The sequence below is a fragment of the Delphinus delphis genome, chromosome 3 (assembly GCF_949987515.2).
Source record: "Delphinus delphis chromosome 3, mDelDel1.2, whole genome shotgun sequence".
NCBI lineage: Eukaryota > Metazoa > Chordata > Mammalia > Artiodactyla > Delphinidae > Delphinus > Delphinus delphis.
Window position 1 is genome coordinate 6,463,666 of NC_082685.1, and position 19,978 is coordinate 6,483,643.

The 19,978-nt window shown below is 54.4% G+C and overlaps 3 protein-coding genes across 6 annotated transcripts; 1 reads left to right on the plus strand and 2 right to left on the minus strand.

Moving 5' to 3' along the window:
- Positions 1-4,290: 4,290 nt before the first annotated feature.
- On the plus strand, positions 4,291-6,205 carry ALKBH7 (alkB homolog 7). The gene is made up of 4 exons (XM_060006554.1): positions 4,291-4,548; positions 5,404-5,577; positions 5,665-5,789; positions 5,968-6,205. The coding sequence occupies exons 1-4, from the start codon at positions 4,345-4,347 to the stop codon at positions 6,128-6,130; spliced, it is 666 nt and encodes a 221-aa protein (XP_059862537.1). The 5' UTR covers positions 4,291-4,344; the 3' UTR covers positions 6,131-6,205.
- PSPN (persephin) lies at positions 6,197-9,177 on the minus strand. Of its 2 annotated transcripts, XM_060006556.1 has the most exons (3): positions 9,042-9,177; positions 6,841-7,009; positions 6,197-6,756 (listed from the first exon to the last, which is right to left on the minus strand). In XM_060006556.1, the coding sequence occupies exons 1-3, from the start codon at positions 9,132-9,134 to the stop codon at positions 6,449-6,451; spliced, it is 570 nt and encodes a 189-aa protein (XP_059862539.1). In that variant the 5' UTR covers positions 9,135-9,177; the 3' UTR covers positions 6,197-6,448. The 2 variants fall into 2 exon arrangements, with proteins under 2 accessions (XP_059862539.1, XP_059862538.1); XM_060006555.1 differs by having other exon boundaries at positions 6,197-7,009.
- Positions 9,178-9,607: 430 nt separating this feature from the next.
- On the minus strand, positions 9,608-19,977 carry GTF2F1 (general transcription factor IIF subunit 1). 3 transcript variants are annotated; one of them, XM_060007558.1, is made up of 13 exons: positions 19,915-19,977; positions 19,508-19,667; positions 19,375-19,421; positions 18,759-18,831; positions 17,167-17,360; positions 16,175-16,345; positions 11,630-11,814; positions 10,913-11,066; positions 10,642-10,823; positions 10,467-10,540; positions 10,256-10,394; positions 9,954-10,071; positions 9,608-9,846 (listed from the first exon to the last, which is right to left on the minus strand). In XM_060007558.1, the coding sequence occupies exons 2-13, from the start codon at positions 19,517-19,519 to the stop codon at positions 9,642-9,644; spliced, it is 1,554 nt and encodes a 517-aa protein (XP_059863541.1). In that variant the 5' UTR covers positions 19,520-19,667; positions 19,915-19,977; the 3' UTR covers positions 9,608-9,641. The 3 variants fall into 3 exon arrangements, with proteins under 3 accessions (XP_059863541.1, XP_059863543.1, XP_059863542.1); XM_060007560.1 differs by lacking the exon at positions 19,915-19,977 and having other exon boundaries at positions 10,256-10,391; positions 19,508-19,849; XM_060007559.1 differs by lacking the exon at positions 19,915-19,977 and having other exon boundaries at positions 10,642-10,820; positions 19,508-19,847.
- Between the last annotated feature and the right edge of the window lies 1 nt (position 19,978).

Sequence of the window (19,978 nt, forward strand, 5' to 3'; positions counted from 1 at the left end):
GGGACACGGGTTCGTGCCCTGGTCCGGGAGGATCCCACGTGCCGCGGAGCAGCTGGGCCCGTGAGCCATGGCCGCTGAGCCTGCGCGTCCGGAGCCTGTGCTCCGCAACGGGAGAGGCCACAGCAGTGAGAGGCCTGTGTACCGCCAAAAACAAAACAAAACAAAAACTACAGGCGTGGCTGTCAGCTGCAATGTGAAATTTGAGAGAGAAAGTCATCTCCCAAAACTCCAAGGCGTTGGCCCAAAGCAGCTAGAAAGATGGAAGGAAAGATAAGACGTTCCTGGGAAAGTTCAGGAGGAGCAGGATTGGGGGCCACGATCAGGAGCCGGTTTTGGACGTTTGATGTCCAAGTGCCCCAGACATCCCAGGGGATGGGTAAGTCTGGGGTCAGGGTTGGAAATAAAAATGTAGGAGACTTCAGCATGTCTATGACTTAGTGGTCAGGCTGAGAACTGGCTATGGCGTTTGGACCTCGGAAATCACGAGTGGCCTTAGATAAATAAGAACACTTTCGGTGCTTTGGGGGGCAAAAACCAGATTGGAGTGGAGCCAGAGAGAAGGGGCTGGAAAATATTGGAGCTAAACAAGTCTTTTAAGGAATTTTGCTGTCAAGGAGAACAGAGAACTTGGGGCTGTCGCTGGAGGGTGTGTTGAGGTCAATTTCTTTTTTTTTTTTTAATTCAGGGGGCTTTTAAAAAAATTTATTTGTTTTATTTATTTATTTTTGGTTGCATTGGGTCTTCGTTGCTACGCATGGGCTACTCTTCGTTGTGGTACGCGGGCTTCTCACTGCGGTGGCTTCTCTTGTTGCGGAGCACGGGCTCTAGGCGTGCGGGAGTTGTGGCACACGGGCTCAGTAGTTGTGGCTCACGGGCTCTAGGCACACAGGCTCAGTAGTTGTGGCTCACGGGTTTAGTTGCTCTGTGACATGTGGGATCTTCCTGGACCAGGGCTCGAACCCGTGTCCCCTGCATTGGCAGGCAGATTCTTAACCACTGCACCACCAGGGAAGCCCCAGAGGACTTTTTAATTTGGCTTCATTCATCGGATACATTTAGCTGAACTTTTCATTGTGCACACCTTATAATGTATACAAAAGTTGAGAAATTAGGATAATGAGGTCTCACGTACCCATCACACCAACTCAAGAATTACCCATTCACGGCCAATTGTGATTCGTCCCTCCCCCCCACCCCCCATGGCACTGTATTACTTTGAAGAAAATCCCAGCTTTTCATTTCATCTGTAAATATTTCGGTATGTATTTCTAAAAGGATAAGGAATCTTTATGTCTCAAAAAACTAAAAATAGAACTACCACATGACCCAGCAATTCCACTCCTGGGTATATATCCCCAAAAAACAAAAACTCCAATTAGAAAAGGTACATGCACCCCAATGTTCATAGCGTTATTTACAATAGCCAAGATATGGAAGCAACCAGAGTGTCCATCAACAGAGGAATGGATAAAGAAGATGTGGTGTATATATACACGGTGGAATACTACTCAGCCATGAAAAAGAACGAGGTTTTTGCCATTTGCAGCACCGTGGATGGACTTGGAGGGTATTAAGCTAAGTGAATTAAGTCAGACAGAAAGACAAATTCTGTATGGTATCACTAATATGTGGAATCTAAAGAAGTACAACAAACTAGTCAATTGTGAAAGACAACTTTTCCAAGGACATTGGGGGTGGTAACGCGAGTGATGGGGAGCGATGCGGAGCAGCAGATGAAGCTTCGCTTGCTTGCCTGCCACTCACCTCCTGCTGTGCAGCCCGGTTCCAAAAAGGCCAGTCCGCGGCCCAGGGGTTGGGGACCCCTGATACAGAGAACAAACTAGTGGTTACCAGTGGGAAGAGGGAAGGGGAGAGGGGCAATATAGGCGTAGGGGATTTAAAAAAGGGTTATTATGGGATTATATGAAATCGTGTGTGTAAAACTTTTGAAAATTATAAAGCACTACGGAATTTAAAGAATCTTTCATTCAAAAAAGAAAGTTAATGAAAAATAAATACGGGGGGACTTCCCTGGTGGTACAGTGGTTAAGAATCCACCTGCCAATGCAGGGGACACGGGTTCAAGCCCTGGTCCGGGAAGATCCCACATGCCGCGGAGCAAGGAAGCCCGTGCGCTACACCTACTGAGCCTGCACTCTAGAGCCTGTGAGCCACAACTACTGAAGCCTGCGCCCCTAGAGCCTGTGCTCTGCAACAAGAGAAGCCACCGCAGTGAGAAGCCTGCGCACCACACAAAGAGTAGCCCGTTTGCCACAGCTAGAGAAAGCCCACGCACAGCAACGAAGACCCAACGCAGCCAAAAACAAATTTAAAAAATAAAAAAAATAAAAATAAATAGAGGGGGCTTCCCTGGTGGCTCAGTGGTTAAGAATCCGTCTGCCAATGCAGGGGACACGGGTTCGAGCCCTGGTCCGGGAAGATCCCACATGCCACGGAGCAACTAAGCCCGTGCGCCACAACTACTGAGCCTGCGCTCTAGAGCCCGCGAGCCACAACTACGGAGCCCGTGTGCCACAACTACTGAAGCCCATGTGCCTAGAGCCCATGCTCCGCAACAAGAGAAGCCACTGCAATGAGAAGCCAGCGCACCGCAACCAAGAGTAAGCCCTGCTCGCTGAAATTAGAGAAAGCCCGCGTGCAGCAACGAAGACCCAACGCAGCCAATAAATAAATAAATAAATATGGGGACTTCCCTGGTGGCTCAGTGGTTAAGAATCTGCCTGCCAATGCCGGGGACATGGGTTTTCGAGCCCTGGTCCGGGAAGATCCCACATGCCGTGAAGCAACTCAGCCTGTGCTCCACAACTACTGAGCCTGCGCTCTAGAGCCCATGAGCCACAACTACTGAGCCCACATGCCACAAGTACTGAAGCCCAAGTGCCTAGAGCCCGTGCTCCGCAACAAGAGAAGCCACCACAATGAGAAGCCTGTGCACCGCAATGAAGGGTAGCTCCCGCTCGCCAAAACTGGAGAAAGCCGGCCCCCAAAACGAAGACCCAACGCAGCTAAAACTAAATAAATAAATAAGTAAATAGGGACTTCCCTGGTGGTCCCGTGGTTAAGAATCCATGCTTCCACTGCAGGGGGTACAGGTTCAACCCCTGGTCAGGGAACCAAGATCCTACATGCCAAGCAGTGTCGCAAAAAAAAAAAAAAAAAAACCTGTAAAAATTTAAAAAATAAATAAATAGACAAAAGGATAAGGAATCTTTAAAAAGACAACCACAATATCATTTTCAAACTTTAAAAAAATAACAACACTTACCATGGTCGAATATTCAACCCATGTCAAAATTTCCCTGGCTGTCGCTACTTCTTTTTTTTAGTTTGTTCCAATCAGGATCCCAATAAGGTGCAGGCATTGCCGCTGGTTGATAAATCTTTAAGTGTCTTATTACTGCAGGTTTCCCCTTAATCTCTCAATCTCTCCCTCTTTTTCTTCTCTTTCCTTGAAATTCACCGGTTGGAGAAACATCGTTGTTTGTCTTGTGGACTTTCCCTCTGTCTGAATTTTGATGATGTGATTCTGTCCTTGGTATTTCCGGTAACCTGGTGTATGAATCTAGACAAATCTGATCGGATTCACGTTCCGCTTTTTGGCAAATGACCTCTCAGTTGAGGGTGCCTCCTAGCAGGAGGCACATTAAATCCAGTTGTCCCTCTTTCATGACGTTAGGAGGGAATGAGAGTCCTTGTCTAGAACCACCAATATTCCAATAAGGCCTGCAAAATGGTGACATGACAATTCTACCATTAAAGGAAGAGGATCTTTTGTTTATGTCCTGTTTTTAAGCTGGGAGCCAGCCTGTTTGTATGGGGGTGGGAATGACCCAGTAAAGAGAGGGGGAACGGGAGGCGCCTCGCTTTGACCTTTGACTGAATCCCCTAACTCCACAAACCTGGCCCCAGCCCATAATCACAGCCTTGACGTCACTCCCTTGACCCCTAGATCTCAGCCTAGCTGTACTCTGCCCTTAACCTCTAGCCTTGGCCCAATCCTTCTATGACCCCTGACCTCTGACCCCCGGCCCTATCAAGCCTTCGCCCACCGCCGCCCCGCCCTCTGGAAGACGGACTTTAGGCACAGCCATTAGTCTGAGTCACTGCGGTCGATGGCGCCCAATACCGCGGGAGAGGAGGCGGATTATGGGGAGAGCCAATAGCTCGAGAGGGCGAGCCGAGTAACAACCAGTAGCCTTGAGCGAGAGGCGGGACTCTGAGAAACGCCAATCGCTGGAAGGACTCGGCGTAACCACAGCCAATGGCTCTGGGGCGGGGGCGTGCTCCTGACCCCGGCAGCTTCCACGACCCGGCTCCGGGGCTATGGCCGGGAGTGGGCGGCTAGCGCTGCGGAGCGTGGCCGGGCAGGGCTGGGTGCGGGGCTCGGGGCCGGCCGTGCTAAGCCGCCTACGGGACGCGGCCGTGGTACGGCCCGGCTTCCTGAGCGCGGCCGAGGAGGAGACACTGAGCAGCGAGCTGGAACCCCAGCTGCGCCGCCGTCGATACGAGTACGATCACTGGGACGCGGTGAGGCTGCTGGCGCTGGGGGCGGAGCCACAGCGGGGCGGGACCTGGGACGTTAGGGGCGGGACGGGGAGTGGAGCCCTGGGGTGGGCGAGGCTACATCTCGGGGCGGGACCTGGGAATGGGGGCAGTGTCTTGAAGCTGAGGGGCCTTGCGGGCAGGGAGAGCGCTTTGGACATGAGGGCAGGGTCGTAACAGGAGGCAGAACCTGGAACTGAGGGGTGTTTGGGGAACAGGACCAAAGTTAGGGGCGGAAACGGTGTGGAGGGAGTGAGGGAGGGTCACGGGTTGGGGGTGGACCTGGTGTTGGGTGGGATCATGTTGTGAATATTGAAGCTGGGCCAGCATTAGGGACGGCATCTGGGACTGAATTGGAGCCTGATGGTGGGTAGAAAGGACTGAGGCCAGGGGTTCGATCCCTGGTCCAGGAAGATCCCACACGCCACGGAGCAACTAAGCCCATGTGCCACAACTCCTGAGCCCAGACGCCACAGCTACTGAAGCCCGTGCTCCGCAACAAGAGAAGCCACCGCAATGAGAAGCCCGCTCGCCGCAACTAGAGAAAGCCTGCGCGCAGCAACGGAGACCCAACACAGCCAAAAATAAATAATATTTTTTAAAAAACGACTAAGGCCAGACCCAGATGGGTCAGGGTTGGGGTCTGAGACCCAGCATCATGGGGTAGATAGGACCAAGGTTGTGAGTTGAGGGTGGGGTCAAGGGTCATGCTGGAAAAACCAGGCCTTTGCTTTGCACTTCCACCACCCTCTCCCCCAACCCACCCTAGCCCCACAATGTGCCTTAGTTTCCCTTTTCCCCCCTGGGAGCTTCCAGGCTTGACCTGAGCTCTCTGGGCAGGCCATCCACGGCTTCCGAGAGACAGAGAAGTCGCGCTGGTCAGAGGCAAGCCGGTCGATCCTGCAGCGTGTGCAGGCAGCCGCCTTTGGCCCCGGCCAGACCCTGCTCTCCTCGGTGCACGTGCTGGACCTGGAACCTCGGGGGTACATCAAGCCACACGTGGACAGCATCAAGGTGTGCAGAGGCCAGTGCCTTGGAGTTCCCGGCTGGGGGTGAGCCGGCCAGGCCAAAGCCCACCTGCCAGTGTGTCCCCTCTTCCAGTTCTGTGGATCCACGATTGCTGGCCTGTCCCTGCTCTCTCCCAGCGTCATGCGGCTGGTGCACACCCAGGAGCCAGGGGAGTGGCTGGAACTCTTGCTGGAGCCGGGCTCCCTCTACATCCTTAGGTACTGGCAGCCAGGGAGCCCCCACCCCACCAGTAACTCCTGAGATGCCCACCCAGCACTTTGAGCACCTTCTCTCCTTCAGCCCTGACAGCAGACTCTACCCCCCACCGCAGGCGCTCTGCCTGGAACAGGGGCTGCCCTCACCCCACCCGGCCACAGCCTCTATTTTCTCTTGCAGGGGTTCAGCCCGTTATGACTTCTCTCACGAGATCCTTCGGGATGAAGAGTCCTTTTTTGGGGAGCGTCGGGTTCCCCGGGGCCGACGCATCTCTGTAATCTGCCGCTCCCTCCCTGAGGGGATGGGGCCTGGGGAGCCCGGGCAGCTGCCCCCACCCTGCTGACCCCGGGGCCCTCCCCCCCAGCTGCTCAAGACACCGTGTTTGTGAATAAAGTTGGAGAGTGGACAAGCTGGCCTTCCTGGCACCGGCTGTTCTGGGGGGCTGGAATCTGCAGGGGAAGCCCGGGACCCCACCTGCCCACCCGTCGGGAGCATCCCCGGCAGGACACACACTCACGAGGCTGGAGGAGCAGTTTCCTTTATTGCGCCCCTTGCTGGCGGCCCAAACCACCTCCCCTTCTCTTCGCCTCAGCATCCAAGCCTCCAATAAATAAGTCAGCTGAGCTCCTCCAGCGGCTGCAGGGCCCCAGGCCGGGCATTCTCAGCCGCCGCAGCCACAGGCTGCCGCCGAGAGCTGGGGCAGCCGCTGCCAGCGGTGGCGATCGTCGAGGAAGGCCACATCGGCGTAGCGGGTGGGGCGGCAGCAGGGCCCACCGTGGGCTCGGCCCTGACCCCGCAGCCGGGCCAGCGTCAGGCCGTGCTGGGTGCGGGCGCCGCGGGGACAGCTGCCGGCACAGTAGCGGAAGATGACCGTCTCCTCCGACGTGTAGCCCAAGCCCAGCTCGGCCACGGGCAAGGGTAGGCTCCACAGCTGGCACGGACCGGCCAGGGCTCGGCGCGGGCGGGTGCCTGCGGGGACAGGGGGCAGCTGACAGCGGGCAGGGTCTGGGCGGGAAGGAGTCGGGGAGCGCACGGGGTTCTGGGGGTCCTTACCCAGCTGCGGCCTCCAGGTCCCTCTGTCCACCACTGGCTCAGACAAGAGCTCCTCCTCTGCCACCGAAGCCCCCCAGGCCCCAGGGCCCCCGCGGAGGTCCAAGTGCAGGGTCAGGAGCAGCAGAGAGCCTAGCAGGACTCGTCCTGTGGCCATGGTGACGGGCAGGTCCTGAGGGTGGAGATGCCCTGCGTCCTCAATTTATCCCCCGCCTGAGCTGCGGAGATAACCTCTTCACTGCCGGCCGCTGCCCTGTCACAAAGGCCTCCGCGTCCCACACCTGGGGCCCAGGCAGTCCCTTTCCTCCTGCCCCACACCGCACATCCTTCTAAGAGTTAAGGGCGCACACCCCCCGCATACCCCATCCAGACATTCCACAGACCTATTTCCGACACCCCCTCCGCCCCCTGATTTACGAGTGTCGTGGCGGCAGCCAGGGCCGAGCCCAGGGCGGGCAACCAGGGTCCCCACCCGACCTGCCATCTGGAGGGAGAGGTGGGGGGCCCCGTGGGTCCCCCACTGGGGGCTCTCCCCACTTGGGCAGGGTGCTGGGGCTCAGTAGCCCCTGTGTCACGCACCAGGTAGAGCAGATGTGGGTAGGGGGAAGAGGTGGGTTGGCAGGTGGGTGAGCTGATGGGGAATCCATCGTGGCTCCTGCCTGGAGGATTAAGACATCATGCCCCTGTCTCCGGGCCTGGCGGGGCCAGCATCAAAACAGGAAAGGGGAGAGGCCCGGGGACAGCCAAGAGCTGGGACACCAGGGGCAGGAAGCTCACCCCGCAGGGACTCCTGTCTCTAGAAGGCCAACCTGAGCCCCCTGGGACCTCAGTCCTGCCCTAGGGTCAGAGGGCATCAGAGCAGAGGGGCGGTTAGGCCCCACCCTGGTCCCAGCGACCTCCCTGCCCTTCCCATCACCCCAGGGAAGTGAGCCTCCATCCCCAGCCGTGAAAGGGGGCTAAACCAGAGTCCCTCCCACGTGGGGAGGACAGACAGAAGACGCATTTAGTGTGTAACGTGGTGCCTGGCACTGTGCAGTTGCGAGAGCTTCTGAGGCAAGGGAAATACGAACAGCTTGTGGAGGTTTGACGAGGTGCTCAATCTCACGCAGGTGAGACTGGCTTAAAACTCGGATGAGACTGTGCACCCAAGATTGGCAGACATCAAAGTGTGCTTACACCCGGCTGGGTGTGTGTGTGTGTGTGTGTGTGTGACACGGGCACGCCTGTTGGTAGCACTGTAAATCGGTAGCCGCTGAGCATTTGCTGCAGAAGGTGCAAATCACATCCCTGATCCAGGACACCTGCTCAGGAACTCATCCTCCTCAGGTGAGGCAAGATGCAAGCTCAGGGTTATTCGCTGCCTTTTGTATCAGCAAGAGACTGGAGAGGACCTCAACTCCACCCACAGGGGACCGCCTCAATGGTTTTGGTGTGGTTTTTCTTGCGCTGTTTATTGAGACTACTTTCAGATGGGGGGTGGGAATGTCACTTATCCAAAGTCACCCAGAATTAAGAAACACCGGTGGGATTTGGACCCAAGTCAAGCTGAATGGAAGACCCCTGCTCTGAACCACCGGGGCACATGGCCCGGCCTGGTGGGGAGGCCTTAGACCTCGGTCCACGTGGCAGGCAGAGCAGGGGTGAAATTGCCAGGGCAAGGGGCCATTGCTTCTCTCCCAAAAGGCCTGGCGGAAGGATGGGGAGGGAGGGTGGAATGACCTGGGACATTCCTAGGAATTAACCTGGCGTCTCAGGCATTCCCACTCGGCAGCCAAGGGCCTGTGGAACTGGATGGGAAAGTTTTCCACCCGCAGTCTCCAGCTTGGGCAAGACGGAAGGCCAGCATCCTGCCCCCAGCTGGATCCCTCCAACGGGGGTTCAGAAGTACTCCTGCTGCCAAATTCCGCTTCCAGCAACGTGACTATCCACGAACTCAAAAAGCCCTCCTGCTACAGCACTCCTAGCAATGCTAGATAAAATAAACGCCTAACCAACTTGTAAGCATCTAACGGAAGCCCCAGAAACATCACTGGGAAGTTGAAAAATAGGGGCCAGATGCCAAGATCAGCAAGAAGGGGGTTTGGGATTTTGTCGCCGTGTAGGGACAGAGCCACAAGCTGAGAACCACACCTAAAATGGGCTCAGGACAGGACTTCTGGGGCACCTGCTGGGAGCATAGGCAAAAACCATCTGGAAGGACTTGCCTGCAAAGCAGACCATGCGGGAGTCTCACAGATAGAGGCCCGAGCTGGCCATGAGTCCGCCATCCCAGATCCCAAAACACGAGAACAGATCATGAAAAGGAGTCAGGATACAGCAGGATGCCCGTGAGCTTCAGGTCCTAGGTGAGTGTGATGGAGACTGTAAGTCAAGGATGCTTAAAACTAAAAATGTGAAAGAAGGGATCAAAAACAGAAGGGGCCAGACACTCAAAGCAGACCTGCTGCACTGAGAAAGAAACAAAGATAACTTGGAGAATTGGAAAACAGACAGTGAAACTAAGTACTGAATGGTTTAGGTGGTGGCTAAGCCACAGCTGAAGAGAGAACTGGTCAAAGGAAGACCTGAAAGAGATCACCCAGCAGAAGCCCAGTGGAGGAGGCTGAGGGGTAAGGAGAGGATTAAGTTCTAGAGGTTTCAGAAGCAGGGGACTGGAGACTGAGAGAAGTAAACTGTGGAGAAAACACTGGGGTCCTCAGACTCAGAGGGTGGGGTGACAGACGGGCAGCGGGACAGGAGGTGGTGAGTGTGGGAATCAAGAGCCCGAGGATTCTAGAAAACAGAGCCTGTTTATTGGGGGAGCCTCACTCCTTGAGGGAGAAGTGCATCTTGTCGTTGATCATCTTGCGCTCGGGGTTCAGGCGCTTGAGGATCTGGGCCAGCACGTTCACCGTCTGCTCACTGCTCAGCCCCGTCTTCTTGGTCTGGAACTTCTTCAGCAGGTCCTTGGTGGTCATGGGCTTCCGTGTCAGGTAGCGGCGCACGGCATCCTCGGTCACCTGCACGTCGCTGGAGGTGGGCAGGTGGGTGTCAGCAGGCGGCCCTCCGTCCCCAAGGCCCCCTCCGAGGCCCCCCCCCAAGCCCCCTCCCTGCTCCTGCCATCCTCGCCAACTTACCCGCTGCTGGGAGTGGACTTCCCGGACTGGGGCTGAGGGGTGGACTTCCCCGACAGGCTCTGGGGCCCGGTGTCCAGCCGCAGCCGCTTGGCCGCCGGCGTCTCGCTGGTCCGCTTCCCTGTGGGAGCAGAGGCGGGGCTGAGCCTTGGGGCGGGGAGCCTGGACCCCTGGGGGAACCCCGGGCCAGCGATGCCAGGATTACATGTGCAAGGGGTTCAGGGGCAGGCAGACAGGATGCTGAAAGGGAGGGCAAGTACGGGGTCAAGAGGTTGAGGCGGGCAGGGCGGGATGGGGCGACTCACCCTGCTCCAGCTTGTTGGCGGCCGCCCGCAGGGTGGAGGAAGTGCTGCCCGTCTCCGTGCTGGGTGTGCCGGGCCGGCTGTTGCCCCGGGAGCTGCCACCCGACTGCTTCCGCTCCCTCTTGGGGGGCGTCTTCTTCTTCTGGGACACCGGAGTTGGGGATGTGAGTCTGGAGAGGGACACGCCGTACCCCCGCCCCGGGCTGGGCCTTACCGCCATGAAGAGCGCCGAGGAGGCCTCGCTGTCGATGTCACTCTCCTCTGAGCTGTCCGACTCCTCGCTGCTGTCTGCGCAGGGCCAGAGGAGGGGCGTCAGGAGCGGAGGCCCCGCCCCCCCCGCCCCATCCCAGATCAGGGGCCTGGGCCGCGGCCGGGGGAGGCGCACCCACCTTTCCTCCGCTTCTTGTCCTGCGGCGTGGGCGCCTTCTTCTCCTCCTCGTCCTCCTTGTCCTCCTCAGGTGGCTTCTCCTCCTCGCTCTCCTCGCTGCTCTCACTCTGCTCATCCACGCCCTTGGGGCCCTCCTCCTGCTGGGTGACCTTGGGCTTGCCCTCCAGCTCGTCCTGGGAGCTGCTGCAAGACAAGCACAGAGCAGGCAGAGGGTGAGGGAATGCGTGTGCAGGCCGGCCCAGGGTCTCACATCCGCCTCCTGCCTGCCTCACCTGGAGCCGTCGGACATGTAGTCCACCTCCTGGCCCTCAAAGTCCCCATCGTCACTGTCCTCAAAGGCCTCGTCGTCTGACCCCTTCTTCTTCTTCTTCTTCCTGCCCCCCTTGCTGGGCGGCGCCTTCTTCTTGGCTTTGAGGGCTCGGCCGCCTGGGGAAGGGGAGACAAGGGGAGGGGCTTGGATGGGCACACTTCACGCTTTGTGTATCCGATGACACCTGATGTCTCTGGGGCCTTTCCCCTCTGGGGAGAGACACCAGAACCGGCCCCAATTCCTCCAAGAGGCAAAGAGCTGGCCCAGGGGCGCACCTCTCACCCACAGGCCAACCCGACTCCACACCCCCACCACCCCCTTCTCTCTCACACGCAGGGCCACCATCCCTGCCCTGTATCACCTGGGCAGCCAGAGACCAGGCCTTGGCCCAGAGCCCACTGGCATGACTCAAACTGGCCAGTCCTAAGCCATTTCCTTGGAAACCCCAGTTGAGGCTGTGGCCGAGGCCTTCCTATGGCTCCCTGCTGCCTCCTACCAACCCTGGCGCTTCCCCAAGCAGACAATCTCCCGGGCCCAGGGGCCCATGAGTAACCAAGTTTTCCTTTCAGGGGCATTAACCTCTCTGAGTCATCACACAGCCACCTTGATAAATTATGACCGGGCACTAATCAGGCAGCTGTGCCGACCACCCCAGCCACGGAAGCTCTGCCAGCCTCACCCTCCTCGCCACTGGCCTCGCTGTCATCAGAGGACATCTCCAGGTCATCCTCCAGGTCGTGGATGCGCAGCTCACTGGCCTTCTTGCGCCCACGCTTCTCCTTCTCCTCGTCCTCCTCGTCCTGGTCCTGATCCTTGAGCCGCCGCTGCTGCATGATGCTGAAGTGGTTCAGGACTTTGTTTCTCCTGTGGGTGGGGGGCACAGCAGGGGCTGACAAGGGGCCTGGCTCCAGAGCCCGCCTCCAGCAGCTGGGCCTTGTCCCGGGTGCCACCCTGCACTTCCACCAGGCATTCCCCAGAGGGGAACCACAGACACATGTAGGTGAGAAGAGGGACAAGCTGACCCCACACATGGGGACGCACAGGTGTGGCAGCAACAGCCTGAGATCACACAGGGAGAGCTGGCCCTCCTTCAGTTCCCGCTCTACCCGGAGTCCCTCAGGAGAAGGCCTCACGCGACGCTGATGCCCCAGCACCTCACTTGGGCTCAGGGCCTCTCTCGGGCAACAGAATCAGGCCATATGATACAGTCACATCCGTCGCTTTTGTTGTAAGTTCATGGGTGCCTTCTTTTTAATGGCAGGGGGTACTGGTGTTTCCATTTAGAGTGGTGATGAAAGTTTTTAAAAACGTGATTGCATTTAAAGACAGTCTTAGGGGACTTCCCTGGTGGTGCAGTGGTTAAGAATCTGCCTGCCAATGCTGGGGACATGGGTTTGAGCCCTGGTCCGGGAAGATCCCACATGCCACGGAGCAACTAAGCCCGTGCGCCACAATTACTAAGCCTGTGCTCTAGAGCCCACAAGCCACAACTACTGAGCCTGTGTGCCATAACTACTGAAGCGTGTGCCTACAGCCCGTGCTCTGCAACAAGAGAAGCCACTGCAGTGAGAAGCCTGTGCACTGCAACGAAGAGCAGCCCCCGCTTGCCACAACTACAGAAAGCCTGTGTGCAGCAACGAAGACCCAACACAGCCAAAAATAAATAAATTTATAAAAAATTTTAAAAATAATAAAAATAAAGAGAGTCTTAGGATTGTATATAACAACAGGAGCAGAATTCATGGGTAGTATATAAATAAAAAAGAATGAAGCTGTATTCAACATGGTACTGGAAGTCCTAGCCACAGCCATCAGATAAGAAAAAATAAGGAATCCGAATTGGAATGGAAGAAGTAAAACTGTCTGCAGATGACATGATACTATATACGGAAAATCCTGAACACACCACCAAAAAAACAATTAGAACTGATAAATGATACTGCAGGATATAAAACTAATATATAAAAATCTGTTGTGTTTCTACACACTAATAACAAACTATCAGAAAGAGAAATTAAGAAAACAATCCCATTTACAATCGCATCCAAAAGAACAAAATACCTAGGTATAAATCTAACCGAGGAGGTGAAAGACTTGTACTCAGAAAACTATAAGAAAGAAATTGAAGATGACACGAACAAATGGAAAGATACACCATGCTCATGGATTGGGAGGATGAATATTGTTAAAGCGACCATTCTACCCAAGGCAATCTAGAGAGTCAATGCAATCCCTATCAAAACACCAATGGCATTTTTCACAGAACCAAAAAAATAATTCTGAAATTTCTATGAAAAAACAAAAGACCCCAAGTAGCCAAAACAACTTTGAGAAAGAACAACAAAGCTGGAGGTATCATGCTCCCTGCTCTCAAACTATACTACAAACCTACAGTCATCAAAACAGTATGGTACTGGCACAAAAACACATAGACCGATGGAACAGAATAGACAGTTTAGGAATGAACGCACATTATATAGTCAATAAATCTATGACAAAGGAGGCAAGAATATATAATGAAGAGAAAACAGTCTCTTCAATAAACGGTATTGAGAAAATGGGACTATTCTCTCACACCACACACAAAAATAAACTCAAAATGGATTAAAGACTTAAATGTAAGACCTCAAAGCATAAAAATTCTAGAAGAAAACATAAGCAGTATACTCTTTGACATTGGTCTTAGCAGTATTTTTTTGGATATGTCTCCCCAGACAAGGGAAACAAGAGCAAAAATAAATAGGGCAACACCAAACTAAAAAGCTTTTGCACAATGAAGGAAACCATCAGCAAACCAAAAAGGTTGCCCACTGAATGGGAGAAGGTATTTGCAAATGATATATCTGATAAGGGGTTAATATCCAAAATACAAAGAACTCATACAACTCAACATGAAAAAAGCAAACAACCTGATTAAAAAATGGGCAGAAGGGCTTCCCTGGTGGCGCAGCGGTTGAGAGTCCGCCTGCCGATGCAGGGGACACGGGTTCGTGCCCCGGTCTGGGAAGATCCCACATGCCACAGAGCGGCTGGGCCCATGAGCCATGGCCACTGAGCCTGCGCGTCTGGAGCCTGTGCTCCGCAACGGGAGAGGCCACAACAGTGAGAGGCCCACGTACCGAGAAAAAAAAAAAAAAAATGGGCAGAAGACCTGAATAGACATTTTTCCAAAAAAGACATACAGATGCCAACAAACACATGAAGAGATGCTCAACATCACAAATGATCAGGGAAATGCAAATCCAAACTGTAATAAGAGGGCTTCCCTGGTGGCACAGTGGTTGGGAGTCCACCTGCCGATGCAGGGGATGCGGGTTCGTGTCCCGGTCCGGGAGGATCCCGCATACCGCGGAGCGGCTGGGCCCATGGGCCACGGCTGCTGAGCCTGCGCGTCCGGAGCCTGTGCTCTGCGGTGGGAGAGGCCACAGCAGTGAGAGGCCCGCGTACCGCAAAAAAAAAAAAAAAAAAACTGTAATAAGATATCACCTCACACCAGTCAGAACTGGTTATTTTCAAAAGACAACAAATAACAAGGGTTGGTGAGGGTGTGGAGAAAAGGGAACCCTCGTGCACTGTTGGTGGGAATGTAAATTGGTGCAGCCACTGTGGAAAACAGTATGGAGATTAAATTAAAACTACCGTAGAATCCCAAATTCCACTTCTGGGTGTCTTTCCGAAGAAAAGAAAAACACTAACTCAAAAAGATATATGCACCCCTATGTTCATTACAGCACTATTTACAATAACCAAGATGTGGAAGATAAATACTGTACTTATACGTGGAATTAAAAAAAAAAGAACAAACATAACAAAACAGAAACAGAGTCATAGATACAGGGAACAAACAGGTGGTCGCCAGAGGGAAGAGGAGTGAGGGGATGAGTGAAATAGGTGAGGGAGATTACGAGGTACAAACTTTCAGTTGCAAAATAAATGTCACGGGGATAAAATGTACAGGATAGGAACAGAGTCAACGATGACACAGTATCTTTATATGGTGATGATGCAACTCGACTCATCGTGGTGATCATTTTGAAATATATAGAAATATCGAATCAATAGGTTGTACACTAGGAACATAGTGATGTAGGTCAATGATACTTCAACCAACAAACTCACAGAGAAAGGAATCAGATTTGTGGTTACCAGAAGTGGCAAGAGGGGGAATTGGATGAAGGTGGTTAAAAGGTACAAACTTCCAGTTATAAGATAAATAAGTACTAGCGATGTACAGTGTATGACATGATTATGATTAATTACCACTGCTGTATGTTATATATGAAAGTTTTGAGAGTAAACCCTAAGAGATCGCATCACAAGGAAAAAATTTTTTTTCTTTCTCTTTTATTTTATACGTATATGAGATGATGGGTGTTCACTAAAAGTTACTGTGGTAAACATTTCATGGTGTATGTAAGTCAACTCATTATGCTGTACACCTAGAACTTAGTGCTGGATGTCAATTACACCTCCATTAAACTGGAAGGAAGAAAAAAAAAAAAACAGGAATGAAACTCCATTACACAAGAATGTAAATGTACTTAACACCACTGAATGGTACGCTTAAAAATGGTTAAGATGATAAATTTTACATATTTTTTTACTACAATTAAAATTTTTAAAAAATGAAGCAGCGATACACACTACAATGTGGATAAAGCTTGAGGACACCATGCTCAGTGATATAAACCAGACATAAAAGGCCAAACACTGTCTGATTCCACTCCCTAGAGGGAGGACTCAGATCCAGAGACAGGAAGTAGATGGTGGGGGCCGGGGGCTGGGGGAGGGGCTGGGGAGTCAGTGTTTCATGGGGACAGAGTTTCAGTTTGGGAAGATGAGAAAGTTCTGGAGGTGGAGGGGGCGGATGGCTGCGTACTTAATGCCACTGAGCTGTGCATTTAAAACTGGTAAATGTTACTTTATGTGTATCCTACCAGCAGTTGATCCAGCTGTGAGACCTGCCTGGGGGAAGCCATGTAGGCCGGGAGACCCCACCCTGCTTGCCGATTCCTGCTCCAGGGCTCAGCTCAGCCACTCCCCCATCCCTGGCTCTTGCACCGCCCTGTGCATCCCTGATGGTCCCATGTCCATTCCCCCACTGGACTGGGAGCTCCCTGAGGGGCTGGTGAGATCTGGCTTGGTCACCGCTGAGTCCCCAGCTCCCAACCGGGAACGATGTTCGGGGGATGCACCTCATTTCCAGTCGTGACCCCTCACTCACCTCTCCCACTCCTCCTCGGCCTCCTCGGCCGTGAGCGTGCGGTGCTTGGCCAGCGGCGTGAAGTTGTACCAGTTGTGCACGGGGAAGGCCTCAAAAGCCCCATCAGGGCACTGGGTAAAGATGTAGTAGGATGTGTTCTCTGTCACACCTCCCTTCTTTATGCCCTTGAACCTGCATGGAGTTCAAGGTTACTGTCAGCCAGAGGAAAAGGCACCAGCCCCACCCTCATACACCCCCCTGCAACCCCAGGCCTACCCCCTCTCCAGAGCCACCTGAGTCCTCCCAGCACAATCTGAGGCTGGAAGGCCTTGGGCTGGCCCTTCGACTGTCTGAGCCTGGATTTCCACATCTGGAAAGCACGGCTCCCCACCTTGCAGAGCGGGCTTAGGGTTCCTTTGCATTATACATGTCATGGTCCTTTCTGGCCATGAAGAGCACAGGGCCCTACAGTCAGACCCCTCCGGATTTGCCTCCAGAATCTTCCTGGGGGCTGAACCACTGCCAGCCCCCTCCTGGCCTCTGGCATCACCCGCAAGTGGAGGCAGTCTTACAGCGTGCCCCCTCCCTGCCTACAGCCTTCAGGCTCCCCTGGGCCCCAGCCCACCCACAGTCCAGCTGCAGCCTGGCGCCCACCGCCCTATCCATCTGCCCACCCTGTCACTGTCATGCGCTGTGACAGTCCCTAGGGCTCGGCGCTTCGTGCCTTCGTGCTCGCTCTTCTGCCGGAGTGCCCTTCATCCCCCTAACCTCTGTCCTCCCCACCCCCCGAACCCCAGGTGGCCCCTCGCTGGGTACCACAGTACCAGAGCCCGGGCTTCGGGCATCCCGGCCCTCAGAGCTCCTGCCCGGGCATCCCGTCAGCTCATCTACCCTAGTAAAACCCTTCGCAGGAGGATGAGCTGTCACTCCTGGGCTGTTACCCCCGCCGTACAGCAGGCACATGAGAGTTCAGCCCAGGGCACCCACGGAGTGGGGTCGAGAGCGGCACTTACTTCCGGCCTGATTTGCCATTGACTCGGAGCAGCCAAGGCTGGTCCTCGGGCCGGAACTCCTTGAGGACTATGCCGTACTTCTTCCTCCGCGCCTCCTCTCGGAGCCTGCGGTTGAACTCGCTGCCGGCGCCCGACTCGGGCATCTCCTCCTCTTGGTAAATCTTCTTGTTGCTCAGGTCGCGTTCCAGCCGGGCCTGGGAGGACAAGAAGCAACACCTCTCATCCGGGGGCCTGATCCCACCACCAACACCCTTTCCTCCCCCAAAGCTGCGCGGTGGGCACTCAAAGCCACCTGGTTGGCGAAAAGGCGCTCGGTGAAATGTGGGTGAAGGGATCTGGGCAAGCCCTGTACTATGTCAATTTTTGCAGCTTTTTGAAAGTTTGAAATTATTTCCCAGTGAAAAGTTAGAAAGAAAAAGATTGGCACTGACATATATACACTAATATGTATAAAACAGATAATTAATAAGAACCTGCTGTATAAAAAATAAATAAGTAAAATTCAAAAAAAAAAGAGAAAAGAAAAAGAAAGAAACCCCAGAACCCAGCCACTTCTCAAAACCTGTTTGCTCCAAACCCCATCATGGTTCACCTGGACCATAGCCTTCACCTCCGCCCCGTCCCCTTCACCTGCCCTCGACCCCACAGTGGCAAAATCACTTTACAATTCTCTGTTTCTAAGCCTTTAATGGCTTCTGCTATGGATGGATGTTTGTGTCCCCCCAAAATGCCTTTGCTTTTTTTTGCTGCGCAGCTTGTGGGATCTTAGTTCCCCAACCAGGGATTGAACCCCGGCCCTCGGCAGTGAAAGCGTGGAGTCCTAACCACTGGACCACCAGGGAATTCCCCCAAAATGCATTTGTTGAAGCCTAATCTCCAGTGTGATGGTATCTGGGGTGGGGCCTTTGGGAGATGATTAGGTTATGAGGGTGGAGCCTTATGAGTGGGATGTGCGCCCTTATAAAGGATTCCAGAGAGCTCCGTCCCCCTTCTGCCAGGTGAGGACACAGTGAAAAGGTACCAGCTATGAAACAGGAAGCACACCCTCACCAGACACCAAGTCTTGTTGGCACCTTGATCTTGGACTTCCAACCTCTGGAACTGTGATAAATACGTGTCTGTTGTTTATAAGCCACCCAGTCTCTGGTATGCTGCTATAGCAACCTCTACAAACTAAGACAGTTTCCAAAGACCTTTCTACAGGGGACGCGGGCTTGTGCCCTGGTCCGGGAAGATCCCACGTGCCGCGGAGCAGCTAGGCCCGTGAGCCGTGGCCGCTGGGCCTGCGCGTCCGGAGCCTGTGCTCCGCGACAGGAGAGGCCACGACAGTGAGAGGCCCACATACTGCAGAAAAAAAAAAAAAAATGCCCATCAGTGGACACAATTTCTCCTTTCAGGAGAAACCTCCTGCAGGGCCAGACATATCTCACCCCCAGGGATGCCCAGCAGCTCAGCCTGGGCCTTAGTCATCGCTGATCTCCACCCAGGGACAGCTGAGGATACTAAGCCTTAGTCACTATCACAACTAAGCAACTATTACAACCACCAAGGCCAGGAGCAGGTTCTCTCACGCCCTCAGAAACGGGACTTACCTGATTCCAAGTAGCGAGGTTGACCTTATCGGCTGCATTGAAAGCCATGATATTATATTTTTTGGTGGTATTTCTGGAATGGACAAGAAAAGGCAGTGCTCAATCATTCATTCATTCAGTAAACCCTCCCTGGCTCAGCCCTTTGTGCCTGCGCTCATGCTGGGGGCCCATAAAAGAACCCAGAGGTTCCCAGTCTGTCAGGGAAGTGGGATCCATACTCCCAAGCCCATTCAGAGAAAAGGGACAAAGATTTCTAGGAACCCAAGATGTGGGGATAATTGGGAGCTCAGCCCTGGGCCGGGGGGTGGGCAGGCAGGGAATGCCTCCTGAAGGAGGAAAATCCCGGAAGTGAATTTTGCAGGATCAACAAGAATCCACCCAGCAGAGTCACAGTTGGCATTCCTGCCAGAGGGAATGCTAGGCAGGGGGCTGCGTCGTACTGTATATTAATGTACTCGTTCATTCATTCACTCCATTCAAAAAAGTGATGCCCCAGAGGCCTCAGCTCAACCCCAGCCCTGGAAGGAGAATCAGGAGGTGCCAGGCACGTCTAGAGGCTCGTGAAATTTTAATCCCTTTTTGAGGGAAGAGGGGGAGGTGAGGGTCAGGGACTTACTTGGGAACTCGGACGACATACTCAGTGACATTCTGGCTGCTGGGGCCCTGAGGGGAGAGAAAGCAGGACGGTGAGTGGAGGGGCTACAGAACCCACCACCTGGACCCCCCGAACCGCCTCGCCGCACACTTACGAGGGCCGCCATGGGCGATGGGCGATGGTCGGGGACCGGTCCGAACCTCGTCCTTTTCGCCTTCCCCGGGGTCCGCGTCCCTCGGTCCCGCGGAAGCCACCCTCAAGGTGTCGGGCCTCTGGCTCCGATAGAAGACCCCAAGCCCGGGGTACAGCAGATCCTGGGAAAATCAATCCGGAGGCGGCACTGGGTCAGCGGTCAACCTCGGAGGCCTCTAGTGCCACACCTGCGCCTGCGCGGCCGCCTATACCGGAAGCGAAGCTCTCCAGCAGGCCGAGTCGCGGAAGCCGACTCTGAGCTAAAGACAAATATTTCTACACCTGGAGCGCTGGCTGACCGCAATATATAGCGCCGATAACCCCCATCACGCCGCGTGGGAACGCCCCCCCACGTGACGTCCCACTTACCACCGCGGGCATCTTGGGAGGGGAGGGAGAAACTCGCCCAGCTCGTGGGCTCTTGGACGCGTTT

Bases quoted from the DNA above. Each gene is read 5' to 3' on its own strand.
- ALKBH7 (XM_060006554.1), top strand. From the start codon at position 4,345: ATGGCCGGGAGTGGGCGGCTAGCGCTGCGGAGCGTGGCCGGGCAGGGC. The intron at 4,549-5,403 runs GTGAGGCTGCTG...CTCTCTGGGCAG, and splicing joins AGTACGATCACTGGGACGCG to GCCATCCACGGCTTCCGAGA. The intron at 5,790-5,967 runs GTACTGGCAGCC...TTTCTCTTGCAG, and splicing joins GGCTCCCTCTACATCCTTAG to GGGTTCAGCCCGTTATGACT.
- PSPN (XM_060006555.1), bottom strand. From the start codon at position 9,134: ATGATCTGTTCTCGTGTTTTGGGATCTGGGATGGCGGACTCATGGCCA. The intron at 7,010-9,041 runs GCAAGTCCTTCC...CTCCACCCTCAG, and splicing joins CCGCATGGTCTGCTTTGCAG to GACCTGCCCGTCACCATGGC.
- GTF2F1 (XM_060007558.1), bottom strand. The intron at 11,815-16,174 runs GTGAGTGAGGGG...CCCCACCCACAG, and splicing joins GCCGAGGAGGAGTGGGAGAG to GAGAAACAAAGTCCTGAACC. The intron at 10,395-10,466 runs GTAAGGCCCAGC...CCGGTGTCCCAG, and splicing joins CCTCGGCGCTCTTCATGGCG to AAGAAGAAGACGCCCCCCAA.